The 22,204-nt window shown below is 36.1% G+C and overlaps 1 protein-coding gene across 10 annotated transcripts in view; it reads left to right on the forward strand.

Annotated features, from left to right (window-relative positions):
- NAALADL2 (N-acetylated alpha-linked acidic dipeptidase like 2) overlaps positions 1 to 22,001 on the forward strand; it is a 531,897-nt gene extending 509,896 nt beyond the window's left edge. For all 10 annotated transcript variants that reach the window (XM_064516623.1, XM_064516624.1, XM_064516622.1 and 7 more), the window contains one exon: positions 12,799 to 22,001. In XM_064516623.1, coding sequence (XP_064372693.1) covers positions 12,799 to 12,997 — 199 coding nt within the window. In that variant the 3' untranslated portion in view covers positions 12,998 to 22,001. The remainder of the gene's footprint in view (positions 1 to 12,798) is intronic.
- The last annotated feature ends 203 nt before the right edge of the window (positions 22,002 to 22,204 follow it).

Raw genomic sequence — 22,204 nt, forward strand, 5'->3', positions numbered from 1 at the left:
TATTTTGTCATTTTTTGATGGCATAATCAGTAAAGGTGTTATATATGTTTGTTTCTTTTAGCTATCCATTTTCTCTCTTTCTGTGTTTATAATCTATATTCATGTTAAATATTTCCATCCTCTTTATTTTGTGATATTCGTATTTTGATATCAGTATTAATAACCATAGATTACACTGCAGTGGTATGGAGAAAAGAAAGATAAGAACAGAGGTTCCATTACATTAGGCACTGTATAAGCACAGAATAAAAAAGATGATTGCCAACATATTGTCCTCTAAATGACATGGTCGGCCTCAGCAGTAATATAAAATAATTCTATAAATGCTGATAAATATTTTTTAAAAAAATTCTTACCTTCATCAGTATTCACTAAAGCACATGTATTTTCCTATCAAGGACAGGAGAAGATATTTCATATCTGTAGTCTAAACAAAGGGTGCTTCAGCCAAAATAAACATGGATCAAATCGAAGACTGGGGGCAATTTCCCTACAGTGAAAGCAGCTTGTCTAATAAGGTCAAGGAAGTGCTAGCCGACACCTGTTATGATACTGATTAACCAAATCTCTGCATGGCTTCTGTGAGAGGACAACAAAATTAATTTCTGTAAGTGAATGTTGATATGTTAGGTAATCAGGCAAATGCATCCATGCCGAGTGATGCATCTCCTCTTTGTCTCTTTTTATGAACATCTTTGTCTTCTGTGCATCTGCTAATCTTTAGAACTCTTTCTAAAAGACTAATGTTAAGCTTTTGCATCTCTTTACAAAAATACCTATCAGAGCACTAATATTGGCAGTATCACAGATAACATGTCAAGCAAACGTCTTCATGGTTTTTCTAAATGTTGAGCTCAGATGGTAGGCATCAGCACGTATGCCTACCATAGACCATTCCTCCTGTTCCTACTGTATTTTACGCTATTTCTTACATTTTGCTGGTCACCACAGCCTCTAACAACCTGTCAGCTTCATTTCTCTGTCAAGTCCATGTGTACGTTTTTTAGGTATATGTATAGAGAGGTTATATCTTTTTGTTGAAAGGCCTAACACTCCAGTGGCATTATAAAAATAAATAATAATATTGCAAAGAAATGAGGTAATAGGGAGAACTTCATAGGATATCAGAGCACATACAGCACAGTAAAAGATGTATTTTCTTTCTGGATGTGTTTCATTTCTTCAGGTCTGTGCCTACAACTCAACATGATTTTGATATTAGATGGATGCAGACTTTCATGGAATACCCAGTGATGCTTCCACCAAGATTTCCGAATATAAATGAATCACTAAAAACACAGTTTGTGTCTTTAGTCTTTAAAGGTAGATAGCAAAAAAGGCATACGAGGGCTTAGGCTGTCACTTCTGCTCAAGTTAAAAGGTAGTTTATATTCTTACTAGACCATTGCTTAAGGAAGAGGTATCTTATGACTGATGGTTCTTTTAACAATTTTATAGAAGATTCAAAGTCAACTTGTGTAAAGTCTCTCATTGCAGAGGTTCATCCTCCATAGCCTCGCAAGTTTGTCCTGTCCATTAAGGCTGTATGCAGCAATCACCATTTTTTATGGAATTGTTGCAAGTGTCATTGTGCTATGTCTAGTAGAGATAATAACTGACATACCTAAATACTGTAAAGGTAAGAATAAAATAATCTGTGTTTTCGAGAAACACATTCAGCAGTTTTTCATTGCTCATCTATGTATGTTAAAAACTTCTTTTTTTTTTTGCCTCATTTTTACATGGATACCCAGGTATAGCATTGGCATTTCAGTGGGCTAAAAAGTAACTACAAATCAGTGCATTATAATATACTGAAAAAATACTCAATATAAGCAACAAAAGATTGTAGGTCCTAAATTTGCCATAATGAGATGAAAGAAGCTTTTAGTACCATGCAAAAATGTCATTTGCTTTGTTGCTAATCTCATCGCGCTCAAGGGTTTGTTGTTCACTAGAACAAATATTTTTCTTTCAGATCGAGTTTTGTTATATTTATTCCTGATACATGTACAGAGGCTACTGGATTTATTTCTGTTTTGCTGATAAACCGCAACAGATTCTCAGGTGTCAAAATTCACATACTCTAAGACTTTAGCTTCTAGAGATAAGTTTAATAGGAAGATTAAAGTCTTATTAAATCTCCGTGTGTAAACAAGAAGCTCATTGGATTTATAGAGGATAAGCATTAAAGATGCAAACATTTCTAGAGACCTGCTAATCTTACATAGTGACATGGATAAACATGTAATACAATGTCATTTAAAAAAAATAGCCAAGAACTGCTACAGTGCCGTAATTCTGTCTCATTATATAGGTGCTTTTCAGATTTAGCTTTTAGTTTTGAACTCTTTATTTGTGGCTTCAAATAGGAAGGTTTTTTTTGTATTTTCTTTGCTGTAATGTTTTAGACAGTTTTCTTCTGTGAAGACTTTACTACTGACCTGAACCGACCACATGCAAACTAATTTTTCTGTGTTCTGCATTGTATTGTATGGAGCAGAGAGTTGATAAGGTGTGATGTGCTGATGGTTCTTAGCATGGGAAATAGTGCAGCAACTCATGTAGTGTTCACAGGAATAGAAAGTATTGTTTAGTCTCATAATATTATCTGCCATATGAAATTTGTGAATACAATACTGGAATGCTGCTGTCAATATGTCTAAGACGTGTAGTGCTTGGTAAGCCTCAGGTTGCTGCTTACTTGGAAGTTGATTTTCTCTTTGGTAGCAGACAGTGAATGAATGGGTCAGATTCTTGGTTTATATGCTCCCCTAAGTAGATGCCATGTGTCTTGTGATCAGGATTTGTAGTAGTTGGTGATAATTGTATTATGAGTCAGGGTATCCAAAGTTTTTATGATAGAGACAAAAGTTGTTCATACCGTAAAACTGAATAGACAAAAACTCATCTGTGCAGGTTACCTCCCTTAAAAAGTAATTTATAAGACTATGATTACAATTTATAATCATCAAGTTATCTTTTCAATCTGAAAACCAGAGACAAACTAGTTACAATTAAGGACGTGACAAGCCATTATTGAGTTTAACTAGATTGGTACATCTGCATCTGACTATACACATATATATATATGCACACACACACACATACATACATATAGATATATATACATATATATATAAAAAACAAGCCATACAAAGTAATGATGATACCACTTCAAATCCCGAACACTCGATTTTAGTAGCATTTCTATAGCTACCTTTATCTTTAAAAAGTGCAATAACATGTTTGATGCACTAATTTCATTTTAAAGTTATAGTTTGGTTCAAATTCATACATCCAAGTCACCAACAGAATCAGGAGTAGCTGCCTTGGTATAAGGTCGGCTGGGAACTGTTTTACTCACTGTATTCCTTTTAAAGATTGTACCCAACTGTTTCACACAGGTGTAGGGGTTGATGGTGGTGGATTTTCCCTTCACTTGAGCAGCCAGCACAAGACAGACGTAATGAAGATCACTTCTTATTCCCTCAGGTGGTGCAGAATACTCAAAATGGGATTTGAGGTACTGGGAAGATGATGTGGTCATGAATCTGCTCATTCAGTGGTACAACATAATGTAGCAATGAAATTAAGCTGTAACTGTGAAGAGCACAGGAAGCTGTCCCCAGACACCATTCGCCATAAGTGCAGTGCCCCAGAAGAGGTGTAGTTAGGAAGGTGCAGGGACTGTTTGATTCGTGATGAACCTGTAGAAACAGTCTTGCCAGTCGTGTGAGAATTCCCTGTGCAGTGGGTAACTTTGGGAAATACTCTGGCCTCGTCCTTCCCAAAAACTGGGGGGTAACGAAGAAAGCGATGTGATTATTCACTGAGTAGACCAAATAGATACAGTTTCATCTGTTGAAATGTGGATTCTTTCTTTAATAGTCGTCTGTGTGTGGAGCAGCACATTTACCATAGCATACATCAGTAGTAATTACTAGTTTGATAATGCGCTTAGAAATTCCTGCTGTGGTTGTGATTTTTCTCGTGACTGCTAATCATGCTGAATTATGCCCTTTCTTAATACTCAGAAGAGGCAATGATGTGAGTGTAACCCATGCTCAAAACACCTGATCTGTCTGAGTGGCAACTCAGATGGCTTCTCCTTTGGAATCACAAGTACGTATAATGACCATGAAGTTGTCTTGTAACTCTTTCACTGCTTAAAGAGAAATTAATGCGTAAGTAATACTGAATTAGACATCTGCAGAGATGTAATTATGGTTGAGTTTAAAGCTTATTTAAACAGGGAACATGAAAATCTTTTCATTACACCTGCAAAAGTAGAAAACCATTGTAATTGGGGATTATGTCATGGCCGGAAACCTGCTTTCTCACTTCCCTGGTATGATATACATATCTACAGTTTTGTCTATAGTGTGCATCACACCCATTATGTTTTTGATATGGTGAATATTATTATGTATATTTTAACTTAATACAGCATTGATGGCCCTGAAGACAGCACTTCCTCATTTATCCAGGACATACACTGCCTCATGCTACCCAAAAATGTGCGGTAAGCATGTTTTGACCATGTGAAGTATCTGGGTTTTTTTATATTATGACATTTATTGGAATAGGTAGCCTTATTAGATTATTTTTTTTAGCTTATTTCACACAAGTTGTTATTCTAACTGTGAAAAGCCTCTCAGAAGGCTATTCACTGAGCACAGTGCAGAGCTATCACACCAATTCTTAGCAAGTCTTCTGGCTAGGATACAGTTTCCATTCAGTTTTCACTGCTGGCAGATCTTGCTCAGATCTGTGTTAAATAGGTCAAGAATATTTGATTGCAGAGAGAAACTGTTTGTGATTTTTTGTGCAGTTTTATAAAGTATTAGATTTCAAATTTACCAAATTTGATAGAAACTTAATCATTTTGTACATTATTTCTATTTTTTTTATAAACAGTGGAGCCTATAACATTATTTAGATGCAAGAAATATATGGTCCCACATTTTTAGTAATGACAGATAAAAGTTAGGAACCACTGATGTATGTTTGAAATACTGGCTGGGAACTTTTCTTGAGCAAAATACGAAAATAAGAGGAATTCATTGGTACTAAAAAGGGCAATAGTTAATATGTAATACTCAATAGTTAATATGTAATACTCCTTCCCACAAGATACTACCCAGGCCACAGTGCTTAGAAATTTGGTTGCTGAAATCAGTAACAGGAAAACATGCAAGTATATATGACAAAAACATGCAAGTATTCTATGCCTGCATGTTGTAGAATTTAATAATAAAAAAAAACTTCAGACATTTCTTCAATGGACATATTGCCACATAATTAATTTTTCATTAATAATTACCTCTTACCTTAATGCATCTTCTGATTTCAGCTATGATGATGTTGGTCTTGCATATCTTGTGGTGTGGAGTTACTTAAAATTAGTCTGTACCAGAGCTGAAAATGGAGATCAAGCCAGTTTATTGCATCAAACACTGGACACTGCCTCTTACTGCTTTGTTTAGAAATAGTATTCCTCTCTAGGAATCAGATGTTTTACATATGTAATTCCTAAATAAAAATCACTATGAAGCCTTCAGAACATCAGCTGCGAGCCAATTTGAAATAATTTTATTAATTCACTTCCCTCAAGTCCTTCAAAATAGTAGCACATCTGCTTTGAATTTGCTTTCCAGATGGAGACATCCTCAAAACAAAAATAGTTTCCTCCAAATTATTCAGCATAAGCATATGCTTCTTCATTTGAAAGGCACTAGTGTAGCATAAATCAAAGAGCAACATGCTCTAATTTGTTACCAACAGCTATCACTATATTATTTTAAATTTAACAAAATATCATTCATACTATTTATTACCAACAAATAACATTTTAAAATACAGCTATTTTTATTTTGTTAAATGCATAAATCACTCAAGTATGGATGCAAGTCTTTGTTCTAAGAAATTACAGAAAAAATATTACAGGATTTAAAAGGAATATATGCATTTCTGTAGAGGTACACGTCATTCTCTGATCAGTTGCATATAGGTGTTGAAAGCCCTGTGGCAAAGAATCTGATAGTGTGTTAAATTTGGGGGATAGGTCATGAATTGCTAGATAAGTCCTCTTGATTTCTGTAAAACCCTAGAGAAATTGTGGGTGATTAGAGAACTGCTCCTTAACAGGTATAAACAATCACATGTTACTTTTGAAGAACAATTGCATCCTAATCTTCCTTTTTCTTTCCAGTTCTGTTCTTTGAAGTCATTCTGTACTGTTGAAGTTGCAGAACTGATTCTTCTTACTTACCGATCTTATTTATTCCAAAGAAAGAAAGAACTTTATTGAGCTCAGCACATTTTCAACAGTGGAAAAATTGAGTTAAATGATAATGTTGAGGTTCTGCCCTTGCAAGCAGGCATATTGTATAAGCCAGATTTTACTCAAACTCAGTCTTTAAACTAGTTAGACTTCTTAATTCTTACTTGAGCCTGTTACAGAATCTCAGTTCTTTTATGATTAGAAACTTGGGTCCAGCTTCCAGGCTTCATTTATTTGTGCTTGTTTTGTATGTATTTTCAGTTAAGGGCCAGCATGCCAGCATGTCCTTTAACTCAAAGAGTAAGTGAGATTAAAACAAGGTATTGCACAGGTCTATAGATCAGAACATAACTTAGCTTAATACCTAAAAGTAAGCAACTAGTAACAGTTATGTGTATATCAGTTTTCACAGTGTATGTGTCAGCTTGTGATGAGTATTTTAGTCTATATTAAGCTAGAATGCAGGAGATTCAGTAGGTGGAGGTCAAGATCTTCATCTAGTCTAAGATCTGAATATTCCTTATGATGTTTGATGTCAAGGCTGTGTTGCAGCCACTTGGGTTGTGCTCCTTGATCCTCCTGCAGAACTGCCTTTAGAATCAGTTTTGTCATTCCTTTTAGACTTACCCCACCTTAAAAACAGTGGATAGAGAAGGCAGAGCGAAGCAGGAGGAAGAAGTGGACAGGCGTACTCCCTTTGCTTACAGCTTGTAACACGCAGGTGGCATCCAAACACCCAATAAGGCCAAGCAGAGTAGGGAGTGTAAGTTCTATTTCAAACCTCTGCGTTCCAAGTGGACTACTCTGGGGAGGTGAGGTCTTCTTGCTTAGATTATTTCCGGATTTTTCTTCTCAATATTTATGTGAACATGAGTACAAATATGAACCCTGATCCAAAATCTTATTTTATGTGGGTGATTCTTTCCCTTATCCAAAATTCCAGTAAAATTATATGTGGAAATGCTGTGGCATAAGAGAGAGAAAATAGTACAATTAAATGGTATACGAAAAGGATATATGCTGCTGATTAAAGCCTTGTAGAGATGGAGCAGGGACATAGCTTTGGACCCATATTCTACTCAGTGATTAGCTGCTGGGATATACTGGAAGCTGTTTTGCTGTCATAAGCCACAAAAAGTTCAAAGGAAGAAATGAAGTAATTACTATTTATTTGATGAAAGTGAAGAAGTTCAGCTATGGGTTGTTGTAGATAGTCGCCCATTTGAAATCTCTTCCAAGCCATTATAGAGCACTGCCCTATTATCAGAAAATCAAGACTAACATTTGGTTAACTTTATTTTATGACAGTTGTTTCTGTGGACAGGAATTACTCAACGATCAAAAGAATCGTTTACTTGCATGCTTCAGAATACAAGTGAAAGTGAACGTTTGCTGTGAATGATGGGTTTTGGTCATAAAAATTTCAGAAAACAACCTCTACTCAACTTGGTTTCTTGAATAGATCTTCCAAATCTTTAGGATTCAGAATGCTTGTACAAGGAATTTGGGATCTAGTAGATGAATCTATAAAGGTCACCAAGATAGCTTTAAATAGTGTCGTGGGAAGGTCTGTGAGCAAAGTTACTGTCTGGGCTGATAAAGTCTAATCTGATCAGGCCCACAATACTTTACAGACAGGGGATCCTTAAATATGACTTGCTGAGTCTGTGGGGACGTAGGACAGTGGAGGCATAGGCTGACATTTATAACTAAGTTGCCCTGAAACCTTAGCTGTTATATTTCTGTCTTCTCTGGTCATATGGATGCTGTTGGATCTAAAGCTCATGTTGCCCCAGAGTCAGTGACTTCCACTGTTTGATCCAGCAGGAAATTAGCTTTGTAGAAAAAAGTTTTTCCTCTGTATCCGCTATGACATGCAGTGAAAGTTCACCGCTGCATAAATTTTGTCCTGATAAAAGATAGTTTCATGTGGCTAGCAGCTATAATTTTATAATATTCCCCTTCTGCCAACAGAGTGCTGTGCAATAAAATAGCTAAGAATATTCCATAATAAACTATATGTGACTGTCAGTAAAGTTTAAAAAATAGGAACGAAGAAATACTGATGGAGATCAAAAGGATTAGGGACCTGGAAGAAGAAGGGAACCTTTCTGTAACTTCACCATAAAATTTTCTGAGGTACAAACAAGTATAAATAAACTAGTATAAATCATCTGATGCCTTTTCTGGGGTGGAGAATTTGTAATATTTTATTTCCTGCGATAAGCCTGCACTCTGTGGAACTAGAAGTCCCAACATGTAAATATTTCTATTGGAATGCATTTATTTATTTACCCAGTTACAGTAATATAGTGTTTTACAAATGTGAATGAAAACAAGATTCCTAGATCTAAGAAAAATACATTCAAAACTGAACATTATTGGGGAAATAGAAATGCACAAACCCCCTGTTTTGGTGCTTTTTTTCCCCCAGAGAGGACAAGAAAAGATAATTCAGAGATTTATAAAATTGAATTTGTGAGGGTGCTGAAGCAGCTCTAATCATAGCACATTGAGTTATAACTAGAATAGGCAGAGGGTGCCCATAGCATTTATATATAAATATTCCACTGAGACAACCTGATCTCATTTCTTGTGGGACTGTATACTGGCTGCCATGAACTAATGGTTTAGTAATCACTTTTCTTTTCAAAAACTTAAGCATTGGTTCTTAGATAGGAGATCGTTTGTAAGCAACCAAATAATTCAGCTTGTGTTGTACATCACTCGCATACATACTTTTCTTGTAAGTAAAATAATCCTTTTTCATGACAAGAATAATGCAGTGATCTACTTTTATCTGTACTCTCCAGTTGCTCCAATATAATCTTCAGAATCATTGAGTAAAGCCATTATATTATCTAGTATGATTTATCATTCAAGAATTTGTCATATTCATTTCAGTTTGGTGACAGTGGTATTACATCCATACTTGTGATAATGAAAAACAGCATTTAACCATAAAGGCATTGTGTTCATCAATAATGCATATATTCATAGACCTACAAAGGGCTCATAAAAGTTATAGATGAAGTTCTTTTGGAATTCATTTTATAAGTTTCTTTTCTTTAGTTTACTAAGGCTGACTCATTTGTATGGAGATACTTTATCTCTTTTATTGGTACTGCCTGAAGTTATTAATTAGGTTTTCTAGTTTGGTGTTACACTTTGCAGGTCACTGTTACGTGTCATTGAAACAAGCCCATTAAGATGAGTGATGTGTGTTGTAATTTTGTTAATGTCATCAATAACATGTTACACTTCCCTTTTAGGAGTCTCTTTCTGTTTTGAGTGAGTCAGGCTGACTGTATGAATTACCTGTATAAGATCAAAATTGTTAAAGATGAGGGTAGACACTTAAGCAATTAGGCAAGAGCCTGGAATTAATGTTCTTTTAAAGGTGTAGGCTACAAAAACAGTTTGCGTTAAGAAACGTTTAAGTAATCGAACTTCACAGTATAAATGAAAGCGTCTTGGTATTCTTATGCATGTTGTAGTCACACAGTGATATCTTGTGCCAGTGACAGGGCTGGGTTTTATTTTTCAGTAAATGTGTAATTTTGAATGAAAACTGTTTTCTGACTTGTAAAGGCTTGGAAGTAATAAACTAGAATAGTCATTTTTTTCATTTGATGAAGCTTGGACAGAGAGAAGTAAAATTGTATAATGCCACAAAAAAGGTGTCATGGCTTGCAAAGTAGATAGGTAATTGGAAAGTATAAGATCCTGGGGAGAATCCATAGCAGAAAATTTGGAAAAACAGATACTGTACAACGTTACTTATTTTAGAGTATTTGCATATATAAAAATGAAAAATAGGTTCTGTCATACTATGCAGTCAGGTATGCCTAAACCATATTACTATTGCAGTAGTTAAGATACTCTTTTAAATTATGATAAAAAACTGGTTGTCTCTTTCATTCATCAAACATCTAAATATCTCCCATTAGATGCTGATTTGTACTGTAGTTAGGTGGAGTGGGCTGGGAATATTTCTCTTTTACAATGGACCATCTGCCATTGGAATCACAGCAGTAGAATTAAACTGTTTTAACAACCTTGTATCTTTTTTGCCTGTGTGTGCCACCTTCGGCGCACATCTGAAGATGGGATAGGAAAAGATGAGTTCCTCTTCACCTCTTAAATTTATTTTCTCAGCGATCCCCAAGTGTTCCAGTCATCAGGTCATTCTCTCTTTCCAAAGGGTTAGGTTCATAGCAGTCTAAATCAGTGTCACTCTGCTGGTGGTTGTTGGCCTATGATGGTTTTACAAGTTGAAATTACCACCACTAACTGAGCAGAGGTATCCTCACACAGCTGAGGGTGCCAGTGCTCTAACCTTTGGAGTAGGGTCCTTTGCCCAGGCAGACTTTCCAGGCCACCAGACAGGACTGTTGGATCTCCTGTGAGGAGAAGATAATGTGATTATCTCTAGCATTGCCCCTGCTGTTGAAGGGGAGGTTGTACAGGCCTCTTCTCCCTGTGAGTACTATAGAGGAGAGCTCTTTGGCAGCCTGATTCTGCTCACACTGGTCTTGGCGGGAGTCCCTGAATTGATTTCAGAGGGAGCAAAATCAATCCCTGCTTTGAAACCTACAGTGCTAATACTAATAACTAATAAGAAAGACTCTAACTAATCAAAAAGGCCTTACCACAGCCTTTCCTTAAAAATCAGCCAACCAAGAATTTTTCTGGTTCTCAGCATACACCGTTTTCATTTCCTGTATCATGGAGAACCTTTACGGACAAGCCGTAATAATACAATTTCCACCACCTCTGAGTGGAAGCTGCATCGTATTCGCAAGGAACAGTAGCATTAGCTCTGAACTGAGGAAGGAGGCACATGTCCCTGTGTGGCTGCAGCTGTGCAAGCTGAAGAAGTTATTGCCACATCTGCTTGTTACTGTTCTTCTGCTGAAGGTTTCTGTCCCCACTGAGCTGTTCCTGCAAGTGCTTCTAACCTGTTTCAGTCTCAATGAACTGGGTCAGCGATGACCTACTGTTTAAACTGTGCAAGCTATGTGTTGTGCATGAACTGTTCTTTCCCCTGTATATTTAAATTGATTAGTTACTGCATTGCAGAATACTCAACATAGCTAGATGTATTGCTGTGAGGGGATAAAATGCTTACCATTTGTATGGCACGATGTTAATGTTTTGTTGGGATTCCTGGATGTATACTCAATATAGGAGGGTAAAATATAAAGACAGTAAAATTGTGTTTTGAGGATAGAAGTCATTTCATATCTTTGAAAAACATTGCCCTTCATTCAAAGCATCTTTTCAAACTGAGTAACATGGCTAAGGATTGTAGATGTTCTGTGATATCATTTATTCTGCTACTTCATTACCATTCTCCCTTGTAGACTGACAATTTAGATGACTCTTAGAGTAATCTGCAAAAGATACACTTTTGCGGTCATCTGTCTTATAGGTGAATATACTTGGCAGTTTTATTACTAATTTGGAGTTGCCACTGGGCCTGTCCTGTCATGCAGTTAAGTCACTAATGGAGTGTATGACTTGCCCTGATTTCTTGCTGTTTTCATTCTGTGGAAGTACTCCCCACCACCCCCAGTCCCCTGCCATGTACTTAAGGATAAAGTCCTCCATCATATCACTTGCAGCTTTCCTGTTTTGATTTTCACTCACTTGTTTACCATCAAAGGAGCCCCTGGGTGGAGATTTATGATATTTACATGCTCTTCTAATTAGGATAATGATAACACCTGCTTTTAGATAACATTTATAGCCTGCTTCAAAGTCTCATTGAAATCACTGACTAACTTTGAATTCTGAGCCTTCAACACCTCATACAGACATTTCCAAGGAATCTACATTTGCATGTATTTTTATACAAGTCATTAAAAAAGTCTGCCAGATATTATCATAGAACAACACAGATTTTGTCTCATAAGGGTTTAGCTCTACTTTTCACTTATTTCCTTTGTCAAGTATGTGACATTAAAGATGGGTTGCTCTTGTTTGGGTGTCACAAAGGATTATTGATGAAATAAGGCTCTGCTGAAGGCAATGAGTGTTTTACCATTGACTTCAGTGCAGCTAGGATTTCACCTCTGAAGTGTGAACTAAGTAACAGAAGTTGATAGGAAAAGAATATTTCTTCCATGCCTAGGTCCAGAGTAAAAAAAATAAATTTTTTTTAAGGAGGAAAAAAATAGAATCCAGCTGAGACATGAAATACTTCTTGAGGGGTTTGATGGGCCCAGGCTCACAATTTTGATAAAATCTTGAATATCCAAGGAGGAATGTGAGATTTCTTGGACAAACTTTCTGAATGTTTCAATGTAAATACACTTAGATCGATAGACAGGTACAGTTTAGAAAGCCATAATAAATATGGAGTTGTCTTTCAGTTTGCCACGGGTCAGCTTTACTATACATAATATATATCATTTGTAAAGTGTAGCGGATGCTTGCAGGGATCCTTGATGATTTCTGATGAATCATTTTGGGTAAAAGGTTCACAATTCTCCATTGTTCTCTTTTAGAAATATTCTTTACAGACTAGATGAAAGGACAAGCCAGTTCTCAGTACTGCTAGAGGCACTGGAGCACTCCAAGCTACATCAGTCAAATGAGACCATTCAAGCAGCCTTGTCAGAGGTGCTGAACAGCATCAATTCAGCTCAGGTTTACTTCAAAGCAGGACTTGATGTGTTTGAGACTGCCTTGGCTGGAAAGAAATGAGAGAATTCTCTGCATTCTAAGACGTTTGTTTACAACTTGCAAAACACAAGTTCGACTCAGACCAGAGGTTCTCTGAGGATGAAACCTTTCTCAACTTTTCTTTCGGTCGGCGCTTAAAGGTACTGCAATGCGTGTTTTTATAAGTGTAAAACAGTCTTTTGCACTGTTCACGGTATATCTCAAATATCTTGTTTCTGAATGTATAAAACGTAATGAGAGGGAATAACACTTAAGGTATGATTTTTGGAAGGACATCTGCTGTATTTTTATATGTAAAAAATATTTTTATGACTAAGAGCTCAGTGTTGCAAAGTACTGAGCACGTCCTGCAATATGCTGAAGACCTGCTTCTTAGACACCCAAATTTATAGCCAGCTGAGCTTTCAATGCCTGCTGTTGATTCAGACTTCTCAAATAATTTGAAATCTTCACATAAATTTTTTCTCCAAGTTGAAGGATGTGGCATTTCCTTGGGTAGCCAGTGCTGGTGTTAATCAGCAAATGCTCAGGACACTCTGGTCAGTTTAATCCAACTTTCTGAAGCAATCTTTACTCCTGTGGAATAGTAAGAAATACCTCCATTTTAGGAACACAGATGACCTTTGATTATTTCATTTCGGTACAAAATAGAGGGGTCTTTTCCACTATGGATTCTTGGAGAAAAAAAAAATAATATGAAGATTTCAAATTACTTGAAAAGTTTGAATCAATACTTAGATCTGAGAAAAAAATATTTCGAATGTTTATGTTAAATAAAAGAACTGCCTAATCTTTCAAGGCTACAGGCCTGATAACTTTACAGGTTACCAAAACAGGCCACTTCAAGGTCTCCTTACATTTCCAGAGAGGAGTAAATGAAAACAAGAGCTCAAAGTTCCAGGTAAACGATTTCACCACTCGGCCACACCACCCGCCATTCCAGGCTGGATCAGACCATCAGTAGAGCCCAGAATATAGAATCTGGTTTGCTATCCAAAAGCACAAGCCAACCATAGTTTATACCCTACTAGAGAACCAGCCATAACCTCTGAAGGTACAAGCTGGTAAAGCATATTGCATGGCTAAAACGCAAATCTGTTGTTCATTGATGAGTCTCTGTACAAAGGCTATAATCACAGGATTATGTTGTTGGCCTGAAGCAGTCTGTGAATGAAGAGATCAGGGGGTTCAGTGTCCTGAACCTCCCTAAGGGGATAATATGCACACATGAGAATTGCAAGTCTGAATACTACAAACAGTTGAAATTGTTTTCAACTGATTTGGGGGGGCTTAGAACTTAAAAAAATTTAATTTCATATAGATTCCAAGAATTGAAGTATAATTTATTGATAGAAATTTGAAATGTATTGTTACCCATGTTGGTGTGAAAACATTCTGGAGATATTTCAAGTTGCAATAAAAATGGAGAAAATCTCTGTATTAGTGTAGAAAAATTTGCCCTCAGGAAAATTTCGAAGTGCACAATTTGGTGAAAGGGTGCAAGGTCATGAAGTACCACAAGACTTTTTAAAGTACATGTTCAGATAATGAAAAATATGAGTTGTTTACAGCTCCAGGTCTCTACTTCTCCAAAGTCCTTCGCAAACATACCTCTTATTAGCAGTGACCTGGTACAGAGTACCTACAGCTGTGCTATTGCTGCATTTCTTTGCAAGTCATTATAGCGTAGGCAAAAGCATCCCTGATCTGACTAGGTGGACTATACAGTTGTACAGCCAGAACTGAAGTGGCAATATCTTCATGATCAGCCAGTGTGACTGAGGGAACGTAGACGTGATTATCTCATATCTTTACTCTTCATCTGATAGGCAAGAGTATATGGTTACTCTTTTCTTAATGCAGGTAGTGATTCTGCTTGCTGCAGAGGGAATTCGACTTCTGAAAAGTAATATTTTTTCTGATTCTGTCATGCGTGTCTATCTCCTTGTTTTCCATAATTTTTATTATTATAATAATTAGGTGGTTGGAATAGTCGCATTTGAGCTGTATGTTCTTTATTTTGTGGTAGTTTTTAGGGATATACTGTGCACACTACATTCGAATTATAGTTTCTAATAGGGGCCACTCTTCTAATGGTAAGTTTAGCAACAATTTTTCCTTAGATTGCTAACTCCTTTTGGAGTCAACACCTGTGGTCTTAAATCCTATAGGGTCAGGTGCCATTAAGAGATAAAAAATAGAGACTAACATTTTCTGATGTCTTTAATCTGCCAGATGGATTTAATAACTGCTTCCTGAGTCTTAATATGTACAGTCCCCCAAACCTTCCTGTAATATAGCCCAAACTGCACTCACGAAAAATCAGTGAAATATTTAGGGAAGAGTATCCCTTGTGTATGATTTCTCAACCATGTAATTCCCCACCAAAACCTTTCTCTTGTTTTCTCACTAATGTCCTTCTATAACCACTTTAAAAACAGCAGACTTCAAAGTACTCCACCGCAAAGAGCACTGCTATGGTAAGTGTCTGTCTATTCTAGAGACAATCATATATTCTCATTGGGGAGATGAACCAGATGAGCTATTTAGGGACTTAAATGGATTGGTTTCAATGGCATCTGAGACTTTTAGATCTCTAAGCTTTTATTTCAAATGTTCAGATCTTATAAGTGAGTGCTCAGTGATAATATTTGCACCATTATAGCTTTGGAAAAGGCACTTTTGATCTATATCCTCCCATTGATTTTTTAAATCCTATCTATTGACTTTAAAAAAATTGATAGCAAGTTAAGCCCCTAAATAGCTGGCATATTTCTAACATAGAATTTTGCCCAGACAGCTGTGGAAGATCTAAGGAAACAGTGGAGGAAAAGTGTTAGTAAATCATAATAACTTACCCAGATTAAATTCATTCCTATATTGTGTTGAAGTAAATGCAACACCCTTAAAGGAAGCAGTATGTTTGCAAATTGCCTCAATGATACTAAAAATCTGTTACCTTTTCATAAGCATCAACTGCCAGAGACAGCATAACAAACACATTGATTGCTGAGCAGTCTAGTCATACTCACAGTGACCAGAAAATCCTTGCAGCTTGCAATATTTGTGTGTTGAGACAGTCGATAATAAAAGCCTAAGAAGATTTTATTAGTGCATATTTTAGTGAGTCCATAAAGAAGCTAAAGTATAATCAACTTAGATGAATAATAAGGACATGGGAGCTGGATTTTGAGTACCAACCTTAAAATAGGCAGTGAATTGCTTTTATCATCCAAGAAAAACAAGCCCGTTTTGATATACAGTATCTGTGTGAATACACAAATGCAGAAATACGCAAATGCTTTATATCTTCAAAGCATTGTACAGCCACTAATTTATTTGCAGTGATGTGATACATATACATAAACATAAATGTAAAACATAAGCACATGAGAAATTTAGCATGCACTTTTCACTGCTTCACTTACCTTTTAGAAAGTATTTCAGTCTCGAGGTGTAAAAGAAGGGACTTCAGCTGACCTCAGCAGCTGCAGCAGTAGGTGGGGAAAGGTTAAATCTCTTGGGCAGCTACTTACTTCCTTAGATGTAGTTTCTCCAAATCTCTTTCTTTCTTTCTTAGTTGTGAAATTATTGTAATTGCTATAATTGTATACCTCCAAAGGATAACTATAATTTCTTCCAGTGAAAACTCAGCAAAGGTCTCTGGAATTCCACAGTTAATATAATGGAAAGTTTGTGTAAGGTGATTAATTTCTCAGGCCATTTATTACTGGTACTTATTTTTAAGTTGTAGAGACAATGTCTTTATCTTTAGAGGGATTTTTTTTGTATGGTCCCTGGTTCCAAATCAGAAGCGTTCTATATAAATTAAGGGAGTGATTGAGAACAAAAGATGCATTAGAAAATGCAGGGAGCAAAAAGCAATACCCATTACATTTGGGTAGTTATATGCCATGAATGTATGTATTTTAACCAGACTTCAGGAGCACCATGCAATTCTTTGGCCTGTGTTGTGCAGAAAGTCAGAGAAGGTAATTGCATGAGTCCTTTCTAAGTATAAAAGCTATTACATGCTGTAAACGTAGTTATGTCTGGGCCTGTATTCTCAAGGGAGCCGTTAAGACATTCCTCAAAAGCTATTATCTGTGTTAGCTAGAAATGGGTACTTTTGAAGTAGATTATGGTTGGTATCTCAGGAGTCAAGCATGGAGTGGAAGATGGTCTTTCCCTTTAACTCTCTGTAGGATTTTACCAGTATGCTACCAGTCCCAGAGAGCTGAGTGATGGAAAACACTTCTCATTTTAAGATGCCTAGGATCTGAATTTTAAGAACAGTTAGTCTTATATAGCAGTCTACATGTTCAGAACATAGTTAGATGTCTTCTTTTGGAGCTCTGAGTCTACAAAACTTCTGGAACACAGACTCTAGCATTGCAGGTAAGGTAATGTAGAATGCATAGTTACTGACTGTCTTTAAAGTTAAATATATGGTAAAAATGACTTGCCTACTAACGTCGGGGTAGGATTTCATTCTCCTGGATAGTTTTTGGTGGCTTTAACCATCAGACTGCCTTTTCTCCCTCTGCCACCATCTTCCCCAATGCCCTTGCATTCAGCTTCTCTCACATTCTCATGCCACATGTTGACTTTTCCCATTTCTCACCACCTTCTTCCCAGTCATCCCCACTACTCTTCTGTCTCCATTCTCTTTCCTTATCACATCTTAGTCTCCCCATTAACTTACCAACTATTGAATTAATCCCTCTCTTTTCTCCCTCTGATCTCAGTCACCCCTTTTGTTCCCCATCTGATTCCAATTTCTTTAGCCAATCATTTCAGTTTACCTGTTACCTCAGTTCCCTCGTTTTCTGCATTCTCTCTTGTAGTTGTGAGATCTTTGTCCCAATGTGCTTCATCTCTCCACATCTAGATCTTGATGGAAAGTTACAGAGAGTGTAGGAGACCAGCTCACCTTCCTTAGGTTTAGATTCCCATTCCTGGTACAGCTTGCCATAATGAAGAGCTGAAAGTGATGGAAAAGTTCTGCTCAGATCCAGATGGATAACACATGAGGAGACATCATCTGCTAAATTCTGAGTATATGCAAACTGAGTATATTGCAAACTGCAGTTTCTCAATAGTAACTTGACTGAAGGAAAGTAGATTTTATTGGGGAAGGCAAAGTAATTTTCCTTAGCTTCTTTCTCTTTAATGAGTGGACCATTTCTGCAGGAAATTTTCTCAGAAAATTTCAGCATAGATAGGTAATGATCTTGAAAGTTTTGAAATGAAGCTTTTGAAGTTTGAAGAATAATAATGGATAGAAAAACTTAATCAGAGGTGGTAATACCAGCTCTGTCTACAGAATAAAATAGACAGTCTGTAAGCACCTACATTTTTCTGCAGTTGTGTGAGCGATCCAGTACCTTTCATTGCATGATGGCTACATACGATGATTCTGTGTGTAAATAGATGAGAATAAGAAAAAGAGTAAAGCAGAAGCAAAACGTGGCTACTGTATTACAGTGTTTTAAGTGATTAATAATGATAAGGACTCAAGCCATATGCACAAATATGTATTTGTACATGTACACTTGAACCTAGGAAGTGCCTAAGAATAGTGAAGACTCATTTAAGGAGCAGACAGGTAGCAGAAGATTTAATACTATCTCAGTTGGACTGTATTTTTTCTAAAATGATGGTGCTATTAAGCCTTAAATTATTTTTTCCTGATTTTAATCCCATTGCCTGTAGTTATTCCTACTATTGCATGTACACACTGATCGTAATTGGAGAATACTTAAATGTATAGATTTAGATTTACTGAAAGCTTATGTTTCCCCGCAGTCATACTGACTTGGACTGTTTCTTTCAACGGTGTTGACTTTACCATGGCTATTCTTATAGGTATTATTATACATGAATAAAGTGAGCAGAATTTGGCCATATTTATGGAATTTCTCCAAAGATTTGTTATCAGAATATTGATTATTTATGTTTAGCTTATTCTCTTCAATCTCTCAATGTAGATTAGTACAAACAAGAGAGTATCTTTCAAAAAGTGTACAGGAATCTCTCATTCAATGTTATGTAAACCCACAGGACAGAATGTAAATGTGTATGTGCAAGTGATGCATTGTAATCTAGTATTAATTTAATAGTTATTATAAATGTTGGCATGGATTAATGCACATGTTCTCTTATGAACTGCACAAATCGGAATTCATACAAGGGCTTAATTTAAGAAATGTAATCAGAGCATAGGTGTGGAACAGTTTTTTTGCTCTGTAAATGCAGTATATACTTAATCATCTGCCTAATCCATTTGGTTAAAAAGATTAGGGTTTTGTTTAAGCTACTTTTCTTTGATTTATTTTCCACCAAGCCTTTGAAAATGAAGTCTTGCTCTTTATTTTTCTTTTAAACGCTTGCTGCCTTTGATGTTTTTGGAAAGCTTATCATGTGCTAAGGCAGCGTAAGGTCCTTTAGTCTGATCATTCCTGTATTGTTTGGCAGCATTTGAAGTGTTTCAAAATGTTCTCTTTGGAAGAAGGTCATTTACTGACCTGTTAATGTATATGATATGATATACTTGGGTATTGCCTTTACCGTGCAGTGGTGTAGGTATGCAATATGGTGCTCTGGCACACTAAAGTATGAGAACAAATAGGTTTTTGTGGTAGTATTCCAGAGATGTACTATATTTTCCTCATTGGAAACTCTGCTAGTCTGAGCACACTGATAATATAGCAATGTAATACCAATTTCTCTTAGCACCCACTACAAGCTCTTATTACAGGTGGCATGTTAGGGGCTTGGCTGAGCTGTCCAATGTATTTCCAGAGTTTTTAAGTGATGTCCCTTGTAGCCCCGTTGAGTTTGTACGTAGCACGGTTCTCATGATCTCTGCATGACACCAAAGTGGGTTAGATAGGACCGATTTACGTGTTAGTTTTCTACAAAAACTGCTGTCACCCCCTACCTTTAAAAAGCTAAATATAATATTTTTTAAGTATTTTCCAGATTTTTGATGATGTTAGTCTGTATACTGAGGATTGTGAAAAAGCACACTAAACACTGTTTCTTCTCATGTAGTCCTGTTTCCTGTTCCCAAGAGCTGAAACATCTTGCAGTCTGTGAATCCACTAGAGGAGAAATAAGGAGATGCTTAATATTTCATACTTAAAGCAGATAAGATGAAGGCAAAATCACTTTGTTTTCCATGTGCAGTTTATGCAAGTTAGTAGGCAAAATACCTTTATCATGTGTATTATGATTTGGTATTCTGAGACAAACGGAAAATGAATGTAATTCCATATCTAGAAGAAGCATAATGAGTTCAGGGAACACTTCACATTCAAGCATCTTAAACCGTTGTGTACACTGAGAAAAAAAGCAGGAGTGAAGATACTTGGAACAGATATTTTGGGTAGTTTTAGTACAGATCTAGCAAACAATATTCTTCTGCCTAAAGCCAGGTTTTAAATTGCCTTTGTTACCTAGCTGCATGGTAATATATTGCATGTCTTCATTGCTATACCTCTGAGGATTAATCTAAATGCTATTATCAGTGATCATGTTAGTCTCAGCGTGAACTACTTTTTTATGTCACATAACACCTCACAGAGTTTACCTAATCAGAGGGAATGTGCACGTATTTCTGCCTTTTGTATGCAGAAGGACAGCTGTCGAGTTGTGTTATCTTTGTGAAGCTTTGACACAGAATGTGAAAGCATGAATGATGACTCCTTCATTCCACCTACTTCTAAATTTTCAAGTAGTAAAATTGAGTTACCACAACTGATAGCTAGTCAATTCAGAAAAAGAGTAAGTAACCAGACTTTTTGACCATGCAGTAATATAAACCTGATGTTTAACCAATAAATATCATATTATGTGGATATGTGCAATGAAAGGTTGATTTTTATAATACATTATAGAATGTTGAGTCTGAATAAAACAGCCTGTTTGCAGGATTAATTTACTTTGTATGAATTTTTACTTTCATAACATAGTATAATAAAAAGGTAGCATTGACTGTTAATGTAAGTAGAACTACGTACTTTGATTAAGAAACACATTTTATTTGTTTGTGCTATACATATGATTTTGCAGTATGTATCAGTATGTTTATGCAGAAGGCCCTGTGGACTGGAATGCAGTAATAGACATTTTGTGAAAGTGGTTGTAATTATGAATTAGACCTCATTTTTCCGTACTTACATTTTTGCTAGAAATTGAACTGGAATATGAAGATATGTGTATAATATACATTGCACTGAATGATTTGGAATTATGTTCATTTGCTTTTTTTGTTGGTTTTGCTTTCTTTTTTAATTGGTTCTGCCAGTGAGCTGTAATATATGCCTCTCAAGCTGCTTATTCAGTAATATGGATCCCGGAATGTTAAAACATAATAGAAACTGGGAAGAAGGAAAAAAGCAAGCAAGAAAAATATAGCTAGATAGAACCTCAGAACCTAGGATCTGATAATTTACTGACAGGTAAAATTTGAATTATCCACTTTTTTCAGGTGCTGGTGTACAGAAAGCCCAGAGATTTAGATAATTGATATTTCAGGTTGGAAGAAGTTTTGCCTGTGTGTTTTTGAAAATCAAGAATTTCAAAAGTTGATAGAGTGTTCAGTATGAGACTCAAAAAAAAAACCCAAACCCCCCCCCCCTGTTTTTCAAAAGGTTTTGAACAACCTGTAAGCTATCTGAAGAGAGAGACAAGTCAATTCTGAGAATCTTGACCATATGTAATACTCAGATCATATGAAATTCATATGATCAGGATTTTCCTGTATTTCAGAGGTCCTGAAGTTGCAAAGTAGTTATCTCAGGAAAATGTGAATGCCATGTTTTGCTTATAATATATGAGAACTTGGAAGCTTTCCTGTACTTAAAAAGCACTTGAGAGGTGTAATAATGAAATGGTTTCATTGTAAATGAGTCGATATTTCCAAATTTTATTTCCATTCTGCATTGTTTTACTTCTAAGCTGCTTTTCATTTCACCAGATTAAAAGTACAAATAAAATTGATACCTTTTTAATGTTTTCAGTAATGACTACAACATTAATTATTTTGGTACACTAGCTCAGTACAAAGTGCAGCTCTGACTAGAATATCTCATGTAATGTTACGGATCAATCTGTGAAACATATTCTTACAGATTATGTTTTTCTAAACTATATAAACATATGCTATGAAAATAAAAGCCAGCTGTACATCAATAATTTTATACAAGTATCTCATTTTCAATT

The sequence above is a fragment of the Dromaius novaehollandiae genome, chromosome 9 (genome assembly GCF_036370855.1).
Source record: "Dromaius novaehollandiae isolate bDroNov1 chromosome 9, bDroNov1.hap1, whole genome shotgun sequence".
NCBI lineage: Eukaryota > Metazoa > Chordata > Aves > Casuariiformes > Dromaiidae > Dromaius > Dromaius novaehollandiae.